General features: G+C 44.0%; 1 protein-coding gene across 9 annotated transcripts in view; it reads left to right on the top strand.

Moving 5' to 3' along the window:
* ST3GAL3 (ST3 beta-galactoside alpha-2,3-sialyltransferase 3) overlaps positions 1 to 16,449 on the top strand; it is a 216,366-nt gene that overhangs the window by 20,843 nt on the left and 179,074 nt on the right. For all 9 annotated transcript variants that reach the window (XM_029083372.2, XM_029083371.2, XM_029083375.2 and 6 more), the window contains exon 2: positions 6,698 to 6,839. In XM_029083372.2, coding sequence (XP_028939205.1) covers positions 6,725 to 6,839 — 115 coding nt within the window. In that variant the 5' untranslated portion in view covers positions 6,698 to 6,724. The remainder of the gene's footprint in view (positions 1 to 6,697; positions 6,840 to 16,449) is intronic.

The raw sequence follows: 16,449 nt of genomic DNA, 5'->3' as shown, positions 1-16,449 counted from the left end.
ACCCAAACTCTGTGCTCTCCCTGACTTTCCATCACCATAGACGTCACCACCATCCTTCCCATCTCACAAGCCCACAACCTTGGCGTTATCCTTGACTCCTCTCTCTCATTCAACCCACATATTCAGTGTGTCACCATATCCTGTCTGTCTCCCCTTCACAACATCGCTAAAATCTGTCTTTTCCTCTCCATCCAAACTTCCCCGTTAATATAGTCACTCAACCTACCCTGCCTAGATTACCGCATCAGCCTCCTTGCTGACCTCCCAACCTCCTGACCCTTCCCACTCCAGACCATACTTCACTCCTCTGCCTAGATCATCTTTCTACAAAAACTTTCAGGGCACGTCACCCCCCTCCTCAGAAATCTCCAGTGGTTGCCTATCCACCTCCGTATCAACCAAAAACTTCTCACTGTTGGCTTTAAAGCACTCAATTACCCTGCCCTCTCCCACCTCACCTTGCTTCTCTCCTTCTACGACCCAGCACACCTTCTTTGCTTCTCCGTACTAAGCTTTTTACTGTGCCCCGATCTCGCCTGTCTCACCACCTGCCCTGACCCACATCCTGCCTCTGACCTGGAATGCCCTCTCTTCTAAAATCCAACCGACACTTACTTTTCCCCGCTTCAAAGCCCTATTGAAAGCACATTTCCTCCAAGATGCCTTCCTAGACTAAACCCCACTTTCCCTCATCTCCTTTCCTCACTCCCTTCCTCACATTTCTGCGTCATCCTGACTTGCTCCCTTTGGGCTTCCCCTGCCACAGCCCCACAGCATATATATATATATATATATATATATATATATATATCTATAGATATATATAATTATATCTATATATCTATATATTATTATATAATCTGTAATTCTATTTATTTGTATTGATGTCCGTCTCCCCACCTCTAGACTGTGAGCTTGTCGTGGGCAGGAAATGCCACTGTTTATTGTTGTACTTTCCCAAGCATTTAGTACAGTGCTCTGCACACAGTAAGCACTTAATACATATGAATGAATGAATAGAGCACGGGCTTGGCAACCAGAAAGATCTGGTTCTAATCCCAGTTCCACCACCTGTCTGCTCTGTGACCTTGGGCAAGTCACTTGACTTCTCTGTTCCTCGGTTGCCTCATCAGTAAAATGAGGATTAAGACTGTGAGCCCCATGTGGGACCTGGACTGTGTCCAACCTGATTAGTTTGTATTTACCCCGGCACTTAGAAAAATGACTGGCACATAGGTGCTTAACGAATACCATTTAAAAAATAAAAGCGCAACCAAAACGTTGCAGAAAGATTTGTGTGTGTGACTGTGCTTGCAGATTTGTGTGTATGACCTCTAAGTCCTCTTCCTCCTCTCTAATAGTAACGAACTATCGGAAGGCAGGTGTCCTTGCAGTCTAAGAATGTTGTATGTTAAATAGTAATTCCCTTTTTCTAGCTGGAAAGGAAGGTGGGTCCTTTATATTAATGTTTTTCCTCCTTCCTCTTCCAAACTTCTTCTCTGAAGAGTTGTCTACTCTTCTCTTGGTAAATTTGAATATAATTCTGGGCATAGCTTGATAAATATATTTAGTTTTTTAGAATATATGGAAGGCTTTAAGCATCAACAAATTCCCTACCTCAAACTTACAGGCCATTCTCTGATAAACTATTCCATATGTCCTGAGAAACTCAGGTCCCAGGAAGGGGTTTAGAGAGTAATAATCGAGTTGACAGGATTAGCAGTTGGAAAAGATGGGAACGGTCCTTAAGTTGTCAGTTTTATGACATTCAGGAGTGACAGTAGAGATGGGTAAATAACATTTCTTCCACAGCTAATAAAATTTTCATTTCTGTGAACGTTGTTATAGGCATAATTGAAAATGCAAAAACATAGAAATGTATTTGAGGCCGGGCAAGGCTGGAGGAGGCAAAAGGGAGATGGATGATCTGGCTAATGTGACGGTCAGGACTCATAAACAGAGGAAACAGACTCCTGGATGTGTTCCTTTTCCTGTTTTACCACATTCGTATGTGAAAGTCTCACCTACTCTATTGTAAATTCCTTGTGGGCAGGGAACTCGTCTCCTTCTGGTACTGTAACTCTTCCAAGCATTTAGTGTAATGCCTTGTACACAGTAGAGACTCAATAACTACTGATGGATGCATTTACTGTCCTTGAGTAGCATTGCCAGTTATGTTTAGGACTCGGCTCCACAACTTGAGAGAGAGGTAAAATTTGGAGAGGGTTTAGAGGAGAACCAGAAAGATAATCACAAGGTAGGAGAACAAGGCTGATGAGAAAAGGCCTAAGAAACGGGGATTATTTAGGTTTCAGTGGGTCAACCTGTGGGCCTGTGAATCCCAAGCCACCAAACTGGTTTGGGCTGGACCACCCAGAAACCAGCCAGGTTTGGGGTTCTTGCTGCATCTCCCTTTTCTAGGGTCTCCAGGGAAGCTGTAGAGCTCTTCGGGGTAAGAATATAATCATGCATGCATGGTCATTCCAAAGGGCTGCTGGAAACTAATAATATTTTTTTTAAGAAAGTGGCATTTGTTTAGTGCTTATTCTGTGCCACTACTATATTAAGCACTGGGGTAGATCCAAGATAATCAGGTCAGACACAGTCCCTGCCCCACATGGGGGATTGCCGATATTTGGCCCCGTCATCGCCTACAGCTGGGAAAGGTTTATCATCAGAGGGATCTCGACAAACCGTTCCTCTCTTCTGCTGACGGAACGAGGTGAATGTGAAGTTAGAGCTTAGCAGGAGGGATTTAGCTTTGATAGAAGGAAAGCCATTTCTGAAATGAGTGGCCAAGGCAGGTTGTAGCAGCTCTTTTCAGGGAGGTCACTAAAAATAGGATATGGTCATCTGTCGGAGGTGGCCTTGGCTGGACTCTGGGGAATAGACTAATGACCCCTTAAGGTCCCTTCTAGCCTTATGTGCCTATGATTCTAAAGAACTAATGAGCTTCCCAAGCAATAGGTGTATAATTTACTTCTCAGGAAAGTAAAAATGAAGGTAAACATGGGCATTTTTCATGACCCAGTTTGAATTTCAAAAGGCTGATGAATTTTGTGTTCTCATGTTTCTGGGAATAAATAAAAATCAGTTTGGAAAACTTGCCTTAATATTAGCCTGTGATGTGGGGGTAATATGGTTGCCAGTGATCTCTTATCCAAGGTTGCAACCCGAAATAAGTTACGACACGAAATAGTGCTGTGCATTATTTTTTCCTAAAATGAGAAATTCAAGAAAATCAGGGTAAGGTGGTGGGGGGAGAATGTGCTTTTTTAACAGTTTTTTTTTTCCCCATATACTTACAGTTTGATTGAAGAATGAGGGAAATAAATCCCTGAAAATTATTCCTTTTTTCCCACAATTATTTAATTTGGCTCTGAGCCCCTGGTATCTTTGTTTTACATTTTTTCCCCCAGACAAATGTATGTTTTGAAAGTAGATGAAAACCCAACGTATCGGAGTACTGCAGTTCCCAACTCTGACGAATACTAGTTGCAGCAAGGTTTCCTGAGCAAAGTGAAAATCAGTGAGTGTCAGTATATAGGGGGCATTCAGTAAATGTTTAACTTGCCCCGTAGCAAGGGCTAAAACTAATTTTTAAAAATGATGATGGCAATGTGATGTCTGTCCAGGGGAAAGAAAAGTAGAGGGCCATTCTAAAGCCTGGGGCATTGATGAGAGGATGGACAGTTAAATAGAATATAATAGACAAAATGTCATCATTTCCGGGCAAAACTGTGCCAGGTGAGTATTTATACACTTATACTCCTGGTGTTCATTTTTCAAATACGCAAGGGACATTGCCCAGGGGTTTGGGAGTGTGAAATTGACAGCTTAATGCACTTTAGAACAATCGAGTAAAAAGCAGTTCCTCCAAGTTTTGGTGTGTTTATCTATTCTGCGATTGGTTGGGCTAGAGAGGTTCGTTAAATTAAATCCTCAAAAGTATTTCTTCAGTGCCAGTTGTGTGCAGAGCCCTGTACCAGTTACTTGAGAGGAGAGTGGAATTGCTATACATGATCCCTGCTGTCAAGGAGTTCTCTGGCAAACTGTAGTTCTATTTAATCTGGGCAGCATTTAGCAGCTAAGGGTTTTTGTTTGTAGTTAGATGTCAAAGGCCTTTCTCTCTGTGCCTCAGTTTCCCCAACTATAAGTTGAGGAGAAGAATCTTACCTACCCCGACTTCCTAAATCATGGGAGTTTTTTGAAGATAAAATATAATAGATATGAAAGTGGTTTGAGTTATAAAGAAGATGGGTTCTATATAAATTTAAAGTATAGCACTAATAAACTGAGATTCCTCAAGAGCTAAGCTTACAAGTGAATAAAGTAATATTCACTACATATACAGATATATATGTATATCAAATATAGTTTTTGGATTAAGGAATGAGTAAGTTGGTCATTGAGTAGGGGTAGGAAGGTGATCGTTTATCTGATCACTGTCTTTCTCAGGCGGTGGCCCTATCTAACGTGGTAAGTCCCTTTGTCAAATGCCGTCAAGTCGTTTCCGATCCCTAGTGACTCCGTGGATGCACCCACTTCAGAACATCCCACCTTCTGTCATAAGGTCGTTCTGATATGTATCTAGAGTTTTTTGGGTCGAGATACAGATGTGGTTTACATTACAGTAAAAACTTGAGTCTCTGCCGTTGTCTTGGATCAGTGTTTTGATCACTTGATCATCCACCTTTGAGTCTCTCCCACGCTGCTGCCGCCCAGGACAGCAGTCGACTTTGATGGTTCGGCTTAGACCTTTCCATTATGAGTAACCCTATGTGGCATAGCTCTGACCTTCCGCAGCGTACACAAACTCTCCTGGCTCGAATCATAGGAGAGGGTAAATCCCTTACCGCCCTCAAAATAATAATAATAATAATACTGGTAGTTAAGCGCTTACTATGTGCAGAGCACTGTTCTAAGCACTGGGGTAGACACAGGGTAATCAGATTGTCCCACACGAGGGTCACAGTCTCAATCCCCATTTTACAGATGAGGGAACTGAGGCACAGAGAAGTTAAGTGACTTGCTCACAGTCACCCAGCTGACAAGTGGCAGAGCCGGGATTCGAACCCATGACCTCTGACTCCCAAGCCCGGGCTCTTTCCACTGAGCTACGCTGCTTCCCTATGATTTCTGTAGTGCCTAAAGTGTACTAGGTACTTGGAATAGTCACAGAAAAAATTTTTCAGAGATATTTTCTTGACTATCCAGCTCATTATTCTTTCCGTGGACCCTTGGGCAGGTAAATAGGAGGAACAAGTAGTATTATCTCCCTTGTAAAAAAAAACAAAGGAGGAGGGAAACTGAGGCACCTAGGCCTTGCATTACCCAGCATCATCAAGCAAATTTATGATAAATCGGGGACTAGAACTAGGACCAGCTATAATCACTGACATCCTTCTTTTTAATCTCTAGTTAAACTTTTAAAAAGACTTGTGAAAAATCAGGCCTCAAATGCGTAACTATTAGCAGCAGCCTCCTTGCTATCAATGTAAATACAATCCACTGAATTATATTGAAGCCATTTAAGGGACTTTTCATTTTCAATAATGGAGAATGGTAAAGCAATTTCATTACATTTTTAATTAAGGAAGGGCTAGCTGGCTTCCGTAATGCAGTAATGACGCTAAGTGTCAGCTAATTCACAAGATTGTTTCCTCTGAAACCATCAAATTAGATATTGTTCCCTGTTCTAGGAAAAATGTCAAGTAAAAACATTGGATTCGGAAACAGATATTGAGCAAACTAGGTTAGCGTGACAGATTTCTGTCTTTTGCAGAGCCTAAAATGTGAGTGTGATTTGAAGACAGACTACAAATGTGGTTTGTGGTTAATTCCACATGTTTAAGAATAGAAAAGTTTGTGAGCTTCTGAGTGAAATCAATATTTGAAATATGAAATTTAGATGTTAAGAGATTTTGGTTTCCCTCTTCAATGTGAGTCATGGTTTGTGCTGCCTTTTTTTGCAGTGAAACCTCATTTCTGAATTTGAATGAGCATTCTACCTTAGCCTAGGGAGGGACTAAGTTTCAGCCTGGTCCAGGTAGAAGGGTAGATTTGTGTTTCAGAGATTTCCATCAGTCATTTGAGCATTTTTCTCGTCTCCCGAAAGTTCGCTTCGAGAGGCGAGGAACAACTCTGAAAAACGATTTTAAAGAAATTTAGGAATTAGAGAAAAGCGATGAGGTTTGTCCAGGCAGTGCACAGAAGGCAATAAAATACATTCATTATGAATACTTAAGCTAGGGATGGTGGCGGTTTTGAAGTTCAAGTGGCTTAGGGAGGGGGAAAAAAGGCAGGACAGCTGACCATGCTGCAGGTCAACACTGACTCCTCTACTCCTTCTCACTTGGAGTTTGTTGGTAGAATCCAGGCACTTTGTTCCATGGCTGATGCAGCAGTGGGAGATTGAAGAAGTGATCTATGAGGGAGGTTGGCTGGGCGAATCAAACTTACTGAAAGTGAGCTGGCAGTCATGTGCTTCCTGTGACTTAACCTCACATGGAAATAAAGTCCCTGAGAAAATGTAATGAGTTCTCCGGCATGACATTTCTAGAAATTCTTTGGTAGGAACCTATCCCCTGTGTGTGGTAAATAGGATTGTTGTTATTCCCAAATGCTCCTATCTCTTTCCCTTTGAAGTGGTTCCGACATGTTTCCAAACTCAAAGTGTTGTTTGTTTGTTTTTTAGGTCATGTAGGAAAGCAAATATGTGAAGATGGGACTCTTGGTTTTCGTGCGTAATCTGCTGCTAGCCCTCTGCCTCTTCCTGGTGCTGGGATTTCTCTATTATTCAGCCTGGAAGCTGCACTTACTCAGATGGGAAGACTCTAGTAAGTATAGTAATCCTTGCCTAAGTGCTTATTGTAGAACTAGTAGGTTATTACTTGGGTTTTTTGAGGCTTTTGTATTCTGCAAAGATGGGAATAGACTTGAACAAGTGCTGGATCTGCAGGACTCGAATTTGCTCCTCACTTTCCTTGAAGCCTCAGATTGAATATTATGTATGTTGGTCCAGCTAAGTTACAGATTCCAAGTAGTTTGGCTTTTAAGTTGAAAAGAAGCCCCCGACCCCCGAGTAATTTAAAATACGGTGAGTCTAGAAAAATACTTAGAGGCGCCTAAAACCTTTTCCTTTCTGTGTTTTCACTTTTCCCTCAGAATGGTTATTGTCTCCCTGTCTCTGCCTTGTTTTTTGATTGAGGCAGGTTATGTCGTTTGTAGTTTTACTGATTCGGAATAGTAAATGCTAAGATATTTAATTCTTTGGATGCTAAGGCATGTTAATTCTTTTACTTCCTTTGCAGTTGGTAATTTCTCAGCTAATGTAGTCTTCTCTTTAGAATCGGCAGTTGTTCACATTGTGCCCGTCATTTAGCCTCTTCTCATCTGGTTAATACAGTGGTTTCCCTTCACATCTTTTTCAAATATGTTATAAGCGGTTAGTCCCGGCTGCTTAATGAAATACAACTTGCCCCCAAACTATCTTTCACTCCCAAAGCTAGAGTTTCCAGACTTCCCATTTATAAGATATTGGACTCCCCCTGCCCCCGCCCACCTTTTTTTTAAAGGGTACTTGTTAAGCGCTTGTTATGTGCCTAGCACTGTACTGAAGCTGGGGTAGATTCGGGATAATCAGGTGGGACACAATCTCTGTCCCACATGAGGCTCACAGGCTAAGGTTCCTTGCCTTGCCCCCTTTTTCTGGAAAAGTCCGGTGGGAGGGGGTGTGTTGAGTGTCCCACCCTTGAACAACACAAACCTCATCTCTTGGTAGAGGCAGAGAGCGGGCAAAGCCAGGCGGGAGCTTCAAAACCGAAATCTGGCAACCCTACGTGTGACCTGTGAAGGTGGTGTTTCTCTTCTGTATGCTTTCCATCGGCTGTTTTTCACAGTGTTATCCCTGTCGTAAATTCCTCAGAAAACCGAAAGGATGGAGGTCTCACTGCGAGTAAAACAGGCACCATGCATGGAGAGAAAACTAAGTCTCCCCGGTTCAGCTGAGCTGGATCCCAGAGTGTTTAGGGACCACTCAGCAAAATGAGTTCATTCCTGGTCCCCCGTATCTTGGAGGGATGGTTTCACTAAGTGGACACTTTGGCTCCTTGGAGAGGCACCTCTGGAGCCTCTCGAGGATCCTGGAGTATCGACGTGGTTATTTCTATGGGGGCGACCATCTCTGCGGAAGAAGAGGCGGGGAATCCATCAAGATCCAGATTCTCACCCTCCCAGCTAAGAACTTCTCATGGCGGGGAGGATAGTGGAGCAAGGACCCAGGTCTACTAATTTTTGCCAGTGGCACTCTGGAGAGTTAGGACAGAGCAGTCATGGTCCCGCCCTTAAGGAGCTGACAGCCTAATGTCCTGTTGACTCGCTGTTGCAGCATTTTTCCCAGGTCTGTGTAACATTCGTGCATTCATTTTTTCATTCCTGCTCATCTTTCTGAATGAGTGTGCGAATTTGCCTCCCTGAAGCTGATCCGGGAAGCTTGCTAGTGCTTGGAAACAAAGTTTAGTCAAACCTGCTAGCAAATGGGCTCTGAGGCCAAAACTTCTCCAAGCCAACTGTCAACTTCAAAGGTCTGTTCAGGTGAGAGGAGGGTGGGGCATATTATATATTATAAATTACATAATCATGTTAATGTCTGTCTCCCTCTTTAGACTGTAAGCTTGTGATGGGCAGGGAGCGTGTCTGCTAATTCTATTGAATTATACTCTCCCAAGTGCTTAGTACAGTGCTCTGCACATACTAAGTACTCAATAAATACAGTTGACTGATTTAGTGGCCCCTTTAAATGAGTCTTAGAGAATCTTTAAGCTACGTAAAAAAGAGGGTTTTTTTGTTTTGTTTTGTTTTTAAATGAGACCCTCCCAGGAGTCTATAACCTTTAGCTGGTTGGTGGTTGGAATTGACACCGCCTGTTGGCACTGGAAAATATTGGCAGAATGGTCGGTGGAGGAAACCAGAGGTTCAAGGGACCGCTAATGTGAGAGAAACAGGAGTTATTGCTACTGGCTGGAGACCTGGTAACTGCTGGTAACTTTAAAAAAAAATGATTCATGGTTACATAGCTAGCGAGTCCTCATATAACCTAAATGTTTCAACCAGTTTCAAATATGTTTTTGTGCACAGTGTTAAACACTTCATTTCTTAGTTCTCAATGGATGCCTCAGATGGTCGTTAGTCCGTTAAAGGCAATGTTGAAAAACATCACTGCCTGCATTGTGTTTTAAGGGTTGAGTGTTCCCCACAGACTCATTGGTACAACAGTTTCCAATATAGAAGCAAACATGGACAAGGAGGATGTGTATGAGAGATCTGGAGCTTGAGCGCCCTTAGTAGCAGGTGAACAGCCGGGGGAGGGTCCATTCATTCATTCAGTTGCATTTATTGAGTGCTTACTGTGTGCAGAGCACTGTACTGAGTGCTTGGGAGAGTACAAGATAACCAAAATCAGACAGATTGAGTACCCAACTCAGCTGAGAGTCTAGAGGGTTCATTTCAGCAGGGAGGTTTTGGGTGCCCTTTAAGAAAATCAGGCTGGATCATAAGAGTAAGTGGTATTAAGGGCTTTGGACTCTAATCTCTCTCAAGCATTTCTTCTCCAAAGATTGACTCAGTCAGCTGTTGGGCCCCTCACCTCTCCATTAATGTCACAAACAAACTTGATCTTATTTCATTTGGCTTTTGATTTGTCTACCATTAGAAACAGGAGTCTTCAGATCTGGGTTGGTGAGTTAGGTCAAGTCAGAGAGAAAGGTCTAATGCTGTGTTTTGAAATAAACTTATCTGTGGCAAAACCTTGTTTCCCTGGAGACCGTGATGAGACTACAGAGAGGCATTTGCTGAAATGTTGGAGCCCGATGTGTTGGGAATCCGAACAAACTCGTGTTTCTTTCCTTGTGCTCACTCTCGGCTGCACTTCTGACTGCATGGTAAATTGCCTCACCTGGGACAGGCTTGTTTTGAAAAATCCAGTCCCCACCCCCCAGTTCCCTTAACCAGCCCTATACTGTTCATACCTTTTTGCTACCTCTCTTGGCATTCTTAAGCTTGAAGTCTTCCTGTGCCGATAAGCAATTTTGCCGGCAGTATCAGTTTATGGTTGTGCGTTTTGGAAATGTGGGCATTTCCTGAATACGCTGATCTGGTAAACTTGTGTTGCTCTGCCAAGCATAACGCTAAGGTTTCTAGCATACCGCAGGCAAGCGTGAGATTTCTGGAGGCCTGCTCTCATCTTTCTGGTTATGGAGTGGGGGAATCCACCGGTCTGTGCCCGAAGGCTAGAAATAGATCCACCTATCCCTCCCGCTCCCCTAGAGCCGGGCCGACGGGCCGATATTGCAGGAGGCGGCTCTTTCTCCCCCAGCTCTTGTTATAACTGGATCTACCTGTGTATAATTTTCCCCAGTTACATCCTTTAGGAGGCTGTTCTCCTTAGGACAGCTCTACAGCATGACCATTAGACTCCACCTATCCATCTTGCTGCAAGAGCCCTGCAATATTGTCAGTAACGGAGATGACGTTGTGAGAGGAGTTAGCAGCTGCCCCTTCATGATTTGACCCGACTCTGCTGGCTTCATGTTACAGCTTCATAGGTTTCTCTTTTATTGTTTGGCTTTCATCTTTTTATTTAGTTTTTATCACTAAGAGAAGGTGGGTCCTTTCTTGAAGGGAATAGTATTATTTTGCTGGGTAGGAAAGAGCTTTTAAAAATTCAGCTATTGAAGATACTAGATGTAATTGCTCCTTTGTAGCCTTCCCTGTTTGCCAGAAAGGTGTTATCTGGAGACATCATAAAATATGCATTACCGATCTGAGAGCTATTACAAGCCAGGGACAGAGAGACCAATCAAGCCTGAGGTTGCAAGCTGCAGATCTAATGTCCTCTGGGCTTAAGGTGCCAATTACATTACAGTCTCCGAGTTCCATAAAAGGGAAGTTTGGTTTTTAATTTGTCATCTGTTTTAAAACCTCAGACTATTTTTATGGTATTTGCTGAGTGCTTACATTGTGTCAAGCACTGTTCTAAGCCTTGGGGTAGATACAAGTTAATTAGGTTGGACACAGTCCCTGTCCTGCTTCAAGGGGGAACAGGAGAGCTGAGGCAGAGATGTTAAATGACTTGCCCAGGGTCACACAGCAAGCATTTGGAAAGACGGAATTAGAACCCAGGTCTTCTGTCTCCCAGGCCCGTGCTCTTTCCACTAGCCTAGGCTGCTTCTTTTATAACATAGATGAATAGTGATTAGGTTTTTTTCATGCCTTCAAAATCTAGACTGCTCGTTTAGTAAATTCAAGAACGACAATTTTGTATTTTGGTTTTTCTTTGTTGGAGTTGGAAGCTCTTCTTGAAGAAACATTCTTCCCACATTCTGTCTGTTTATCCTAGAGACCAGGAGTGTCAAATTCTAATATGCCCGAGCCAATTTTCTCCCCTGGAAAATACTGTTGGGCCAGAGTAGAGGAAGCTGGGAGGGCAGGATGCTGCTAATGTTTTGTTCTTGGTGGATCTGGTACGCACAGACGAATAATTAGATGCTTTAGTTCTTTGGTCGATGGTCGATATTTCCTGAGCACTTCCTATGTGCCGAGTACTGTGCCCAGCACACAGGATATAAACTAGAAACAAATGACACCATTTCTGCCCTTGGGGGGTTACAGTCTAAAGGGGAAAATCCAGCCTGTCTCTTCACCTCCTGTGCTGTCTGTGCATTAGGGAGGGGACAGACCCCAGCCCAAAGCAAATATGTACAGGATGCTAAAAAAATTCCTGCATAGACCTACTCATTCCCCGCTCACTCTCTGCACAAGCCCATCTTCTACACATCTCTCACGGACTCACCCAGTTCTCACACTGCTGTTTCTACCCCAGGTTCCTAATTTCACACCAATTCCCCTCCTCCTCATTTTTCTCCTCCCCGACCAATTCTCAGACAGTCCGTACATTCACTCTATGCTCACCCCTACATCACCCCTCCCACTAACCGTCCTCCGCCTCTCCCACCACACCCCTCAGAAACTTGGCTCTAATGAATGGAGGGATGAATGCAAAATGGTTTCATCTTCTAAATCCAACCCCTCCCTCTTCTCTCTTCCCCCAGGAGAGATTTTCCATTTAGCAGCCGTCTCCAGCACTCACATTCAGCAGGCTGTGGTCTTAACAGAGACACCGCAAAGTTTATTTGCTATCTAGAGAACGGTGGACTCCACAGGCCTCCAGCGCCCCAAATTGACAGCCAGCTCCCACTCTCCGCACTTTTTTTTTTTGTCCCCAGTCTGCTCTTTGTCAGGTTCGGGACCCCAAACAGGACTCCCTTGTCTCTGAGCACCTCACCAACCTTCTAGCATCTAGTTCCTGTTGTTTCCATCCAGTGCAAAAGGGCCTGGACCTTTCTCCCCAGAGTTGGTTGCTCCGTAGCATGGCTGGGCCCTCAGTTTCTTGATAAGCCCACTCCCCGTTGTCCCCCGGCCTCGGCTTTATCTTGCTTCTCGTGGCTTCTATCACTCTTCTCCCCGGACTCTTGGCTGACTTCCCCGGAGCTTCAGTTGGTTATCAGAGACTTTGCTGGAAGCATGGTGGTAAATTTCAGGACTTTCACTTGGTAAAGAGTAAATCCATTGTTTCTCTGTAGTCACCTCATTATTTCCCTTTATTATATGAAACACACAAACACACAAACCCATCCTCAGCTTACCCACTTTCCTTTTTTATGCTATTTGTTAAGCACTTACTATGTGTCAGGTACTGTACTAAACAGTGGGGTTGATACGGGCTAATCGGGTTGGGCCGTAGTCCATGTCCCACATGGGACTCATCGTAATTTTACCGGTGAGGTAACCGAGGCACAGAGAAGTTAAGCGACTTGCCCAAACAGACAAGTGGCTGAGCTGGGATTAGAACCCAGGTCCTTCTGATGCCCAAGCCTGCGCTCTATCCACCAGGCTATGCCGCTTCTTTTCCCATCCCACCTCTCCCCCAGTAATTCCCCCTCATCCCAATCCTCAGGTTCGATTGAGACCAGCAACAGCCAATTAGAGGTGGAACAACACTAAAGGATCCCCTCTCCTGCCAGCAGCGGCAGATTCTTCCCCAGGATTGACATCTCCTAAAGTGGAGAGACTTTGATGGTTCAAAAGTGAAATCCATGCGATGGAAGACGGTGTACATGGGCCATATACTCGTCTCCCAGGGCCAGAAAAACCAGAAAGCAGTTGGGTCCTTCCACCTTCCTAGACCAGGAGCTGGGCTCTTAGTACAGTACATGGATTCTCAGTTTTCAGGCATGGCTGGTGATGTTGCCATAGGAGCTGACATTTCTTTAATAAAGATCTCCAAGAACTCCTTTTCAGAAGCCTTAAAAATCGTCTAAGGTTAATTGGGTGATAGGAATGTGTGGGTGGAAGAGCACTGGGAGGTAGATCTGAAGGCAAGGTGACCCAATTTTTTAATATTTCTGAAACAGTGTATTTCTTGTATTTCCAGGAGAGGGAGACAGTTGAATAGTGATCCCTGCCGAAATACAAATCAATGCTTAGGAATTTTTCACGCACGCTTTTACTTGGGTAAAATGACTTGTTAGACACAACTCTTGATTCCGAGCATCTGTGTTGTTTTGTTGTTTTTTTTTAATGAGTAAGAGACCCAAGGATATAACAGCTTTAAAGAACATATTTAAAACTTATAGTTAACATGTTTAAATTTCTCTGGAGTTTTAACCCAAAGGGCTTTTGTGGCATCGTTCTCTCTCTTTCTCCCTCCCTCTCCCCCCTCCCTGTCCCTCTGGCAAAACCGTATGTGAGAAGCAACGTGGCCTAATGGAAGGAGCACAGGCATGGAAGTCAGGGGCCCGGGGCTCTAATTCCAACTCTGTCAGTTGTCTACTGTGTGACTTTGGGCAAGCCACTTAACTTCTCTGTGCCTCAGTTACCTCATCTCTAAAATGGGGATTAAGATGATGAACCCTAGCTGGAACAGGGCCTGAATCTTCTATCTACCGTACCACTTAGTACATGCCTGGCACATAATAAGCACTTAACAAATACCCTCCCCCCTCAAAAAAAGCCCCTGAAAATAACACACACAAAAAAATACTCTCCGCTGTGTGCTGGGCATATGTAGATCCACCGGGCAGCCTCCCAACACTAAGTCGTGTTTTGCCTTCCAGTTGTTACCCTAACAGATAAGAGTATAGTGCATCATGATCTTAGATCTTGGTACTAAAACTACTATTTCCAGTTCAGGAAAAAACATGGAAAGAGCTTAAATCTGACAGATGAGTTAGATGTGCCGAACTGTCTGGCCTCAAGTGAGTATCCAACTGATTTAGGTAAAGCTTTTGGTTAGGCAGGATCAACAGTGAGGCCAGGTGTTAATCTGTGTTAATGCGTTTACATTTCTTTAAATTCCTAATGCTTTATTATCCGTATATATTGGCAAGGAGTGATTTGGGGTGAAATACTGTTGAAGAGGCTGTTACCTGTTGCTTTGAAAAGGAATAATAATAATGTAGGTATTTGTTAAGCGCTTACTATGTGCAGAGCACTGTTCTAAGCGCTGGAGTAGATACACGGTCATCAGGTTGTCCCACGAGGGGCTCACAGTCTTCATCCCCAATTTACAGATGAGGTCACCGAAGCCCAGAGAAGTGAAGTGACTTGCCCACAGTCACCCAGCTGACAAGTGGCAGAGCCGGGATCCAAACCCGTGACCTCTGACTCCCAAGCCCGGGCTCTTTCCACTGAGCCACGCTGTTTCTCTTCACAATCAGTATTCAGTACTATCAATATCAGTATTTAATAATAATAATAATAATGTTGGTATTTGTCAAGCGCTTATTATGTGCCGAGCACTGTTCTAAGCGCTGGGGTAGATACAGGGTAATCAGACTGTCCCACGTGAGGCTCACAGTGTTCATCGCCATTTTACAGATGAGGTCACCGAGGCCCAGAGAAGTGAAGGGACTTGCCCACAGTCTCCCAGCTGACAAGTGGCAGAGCCGGGATCCGAACCCGTGACCTCTGACTCCCAAGCCCGGGCTCTTTCCACTGAGCCACGCTGCTTCTCTTCACGATCAGCATTCAGTACGATCAGTATTTCACGATCAGTGGTCCGAATAAGCGCTTAATACAGTGCTCTGCACATAGTAAGCGTGCAATAAATGCTTATTCATTTTTTTTTTTGCAGGCCATTGATGTGCAATGATTACAGTGTCCCACAAGAGGGCAGAAGACACTTTTGAGTTTTTATTTTCCAATACTAGAGTTATTTTCTTCGCGCCCTTGTAGGAAAACCCCCCATTCAAAGATGTGTTAGGGCCTTCCGCTTATACGCTGATTTCATTATGTGGTGCTAGGTACTATAGAAATACTTCTTTCAATACTCTCTCTTCCTTTAAAAGCCATCCATCACTACCTCAGGAGTGATGCGGGAGTCTGGCGGGAAGGAGCTGGCAAGATTAGGAAATACTCAAAATCACAAGGCTTTAAAGCCCAGAAAAATAAACACAAAGGAGATTAGGAGAAGTTGACTCTTAATACCGTATAGGATTACTTGCAAATGTTTTAGGAATGACGGATGATGATGATGGAGTCTGTCAGATAACAGACAAGTCTTGGCCCCGTCACTTCTGATAATTCAGAACGCAGTGTCTTTTCTCAGTGAGGGTCCGTGCATTATTTTGCATGCACAGTTGTGGGTGAATTTAGAGCTACTTCAAGATGTAACCTTAATTTTTGCACCTACCAAGTTTCCTGGGTTGAGTTTTGCTATGGGTTCAGGCCTCTGGGATTTATTCTGCACCACCCTGCTGGAGAAGGCAACAAGGACCTGGATGTTGGTGTTAGTCTGGATTTCTGATCCCCTGGAAATTCTTCCAACTCAACAGACTACAAACATTCAAAATCTGAATGACAGGCATTCCGTCGTGGGCAGGAAATGTGTCTACCAACGCTGCTCTGTTGTATTCTCCCGAGGGGTTAGTACAGCGCTGCGCACACAGTAAGCGCTCAATCACTACTGTCGATTGACTGAATTACTACGCACCTTTGCTGGATGGAGCACATTTGGAGAGTAGATGGCAAACTCCTTTGGGGCGGTGACTTGAAAGGTGGTAACCGAAAAGGCCGGGAGGGTAGGCCTGGTAATGCTTGGCATCGGAGCTGAAAACTGGGAGGTCAGTGGTGGGGGACAGCAGCATGGGTCTTGTCTGCTGTGTGATCTTGATCAAGTCCATTCCCTTCTCTGTGCTTCAGTTATTCTTCTGCAAAATGAGGATTGAGACTATGAGCTCCACACGGACTGTGTCCAACTCGATTTGTTTGCACCCCCCCCCCCAATGCTCAGTACAGCGCTTGGCACGTAGTAAGCGCTTAACGAATGCCGTTATTATTGTCATTATCATGGGACAGAATAATGAAAGGAGTGGTGGTTGTTGAGCAGAA

The sequence above is a fragment of the Ornithorhynchus anatinus genome, chromosome 18 (genome assembly GCF_004115215.2).
Source record: "Ornithorhynchus anatinus isolate Pmale09 chromosome 18, mOrnAna1.pri.v4, whole genome shotgun sequence".
Taxonomy (NCBI): Eukaryota; Metazoa; Chordata; class Mammalia; order Monotremata; family Ornithorhynchidae; genus Ornithorhynchus; species Ornithorhynchus anatinus.
This window is presented reverse-complemented; position numbering and strand designations above follow the sequence as displayed.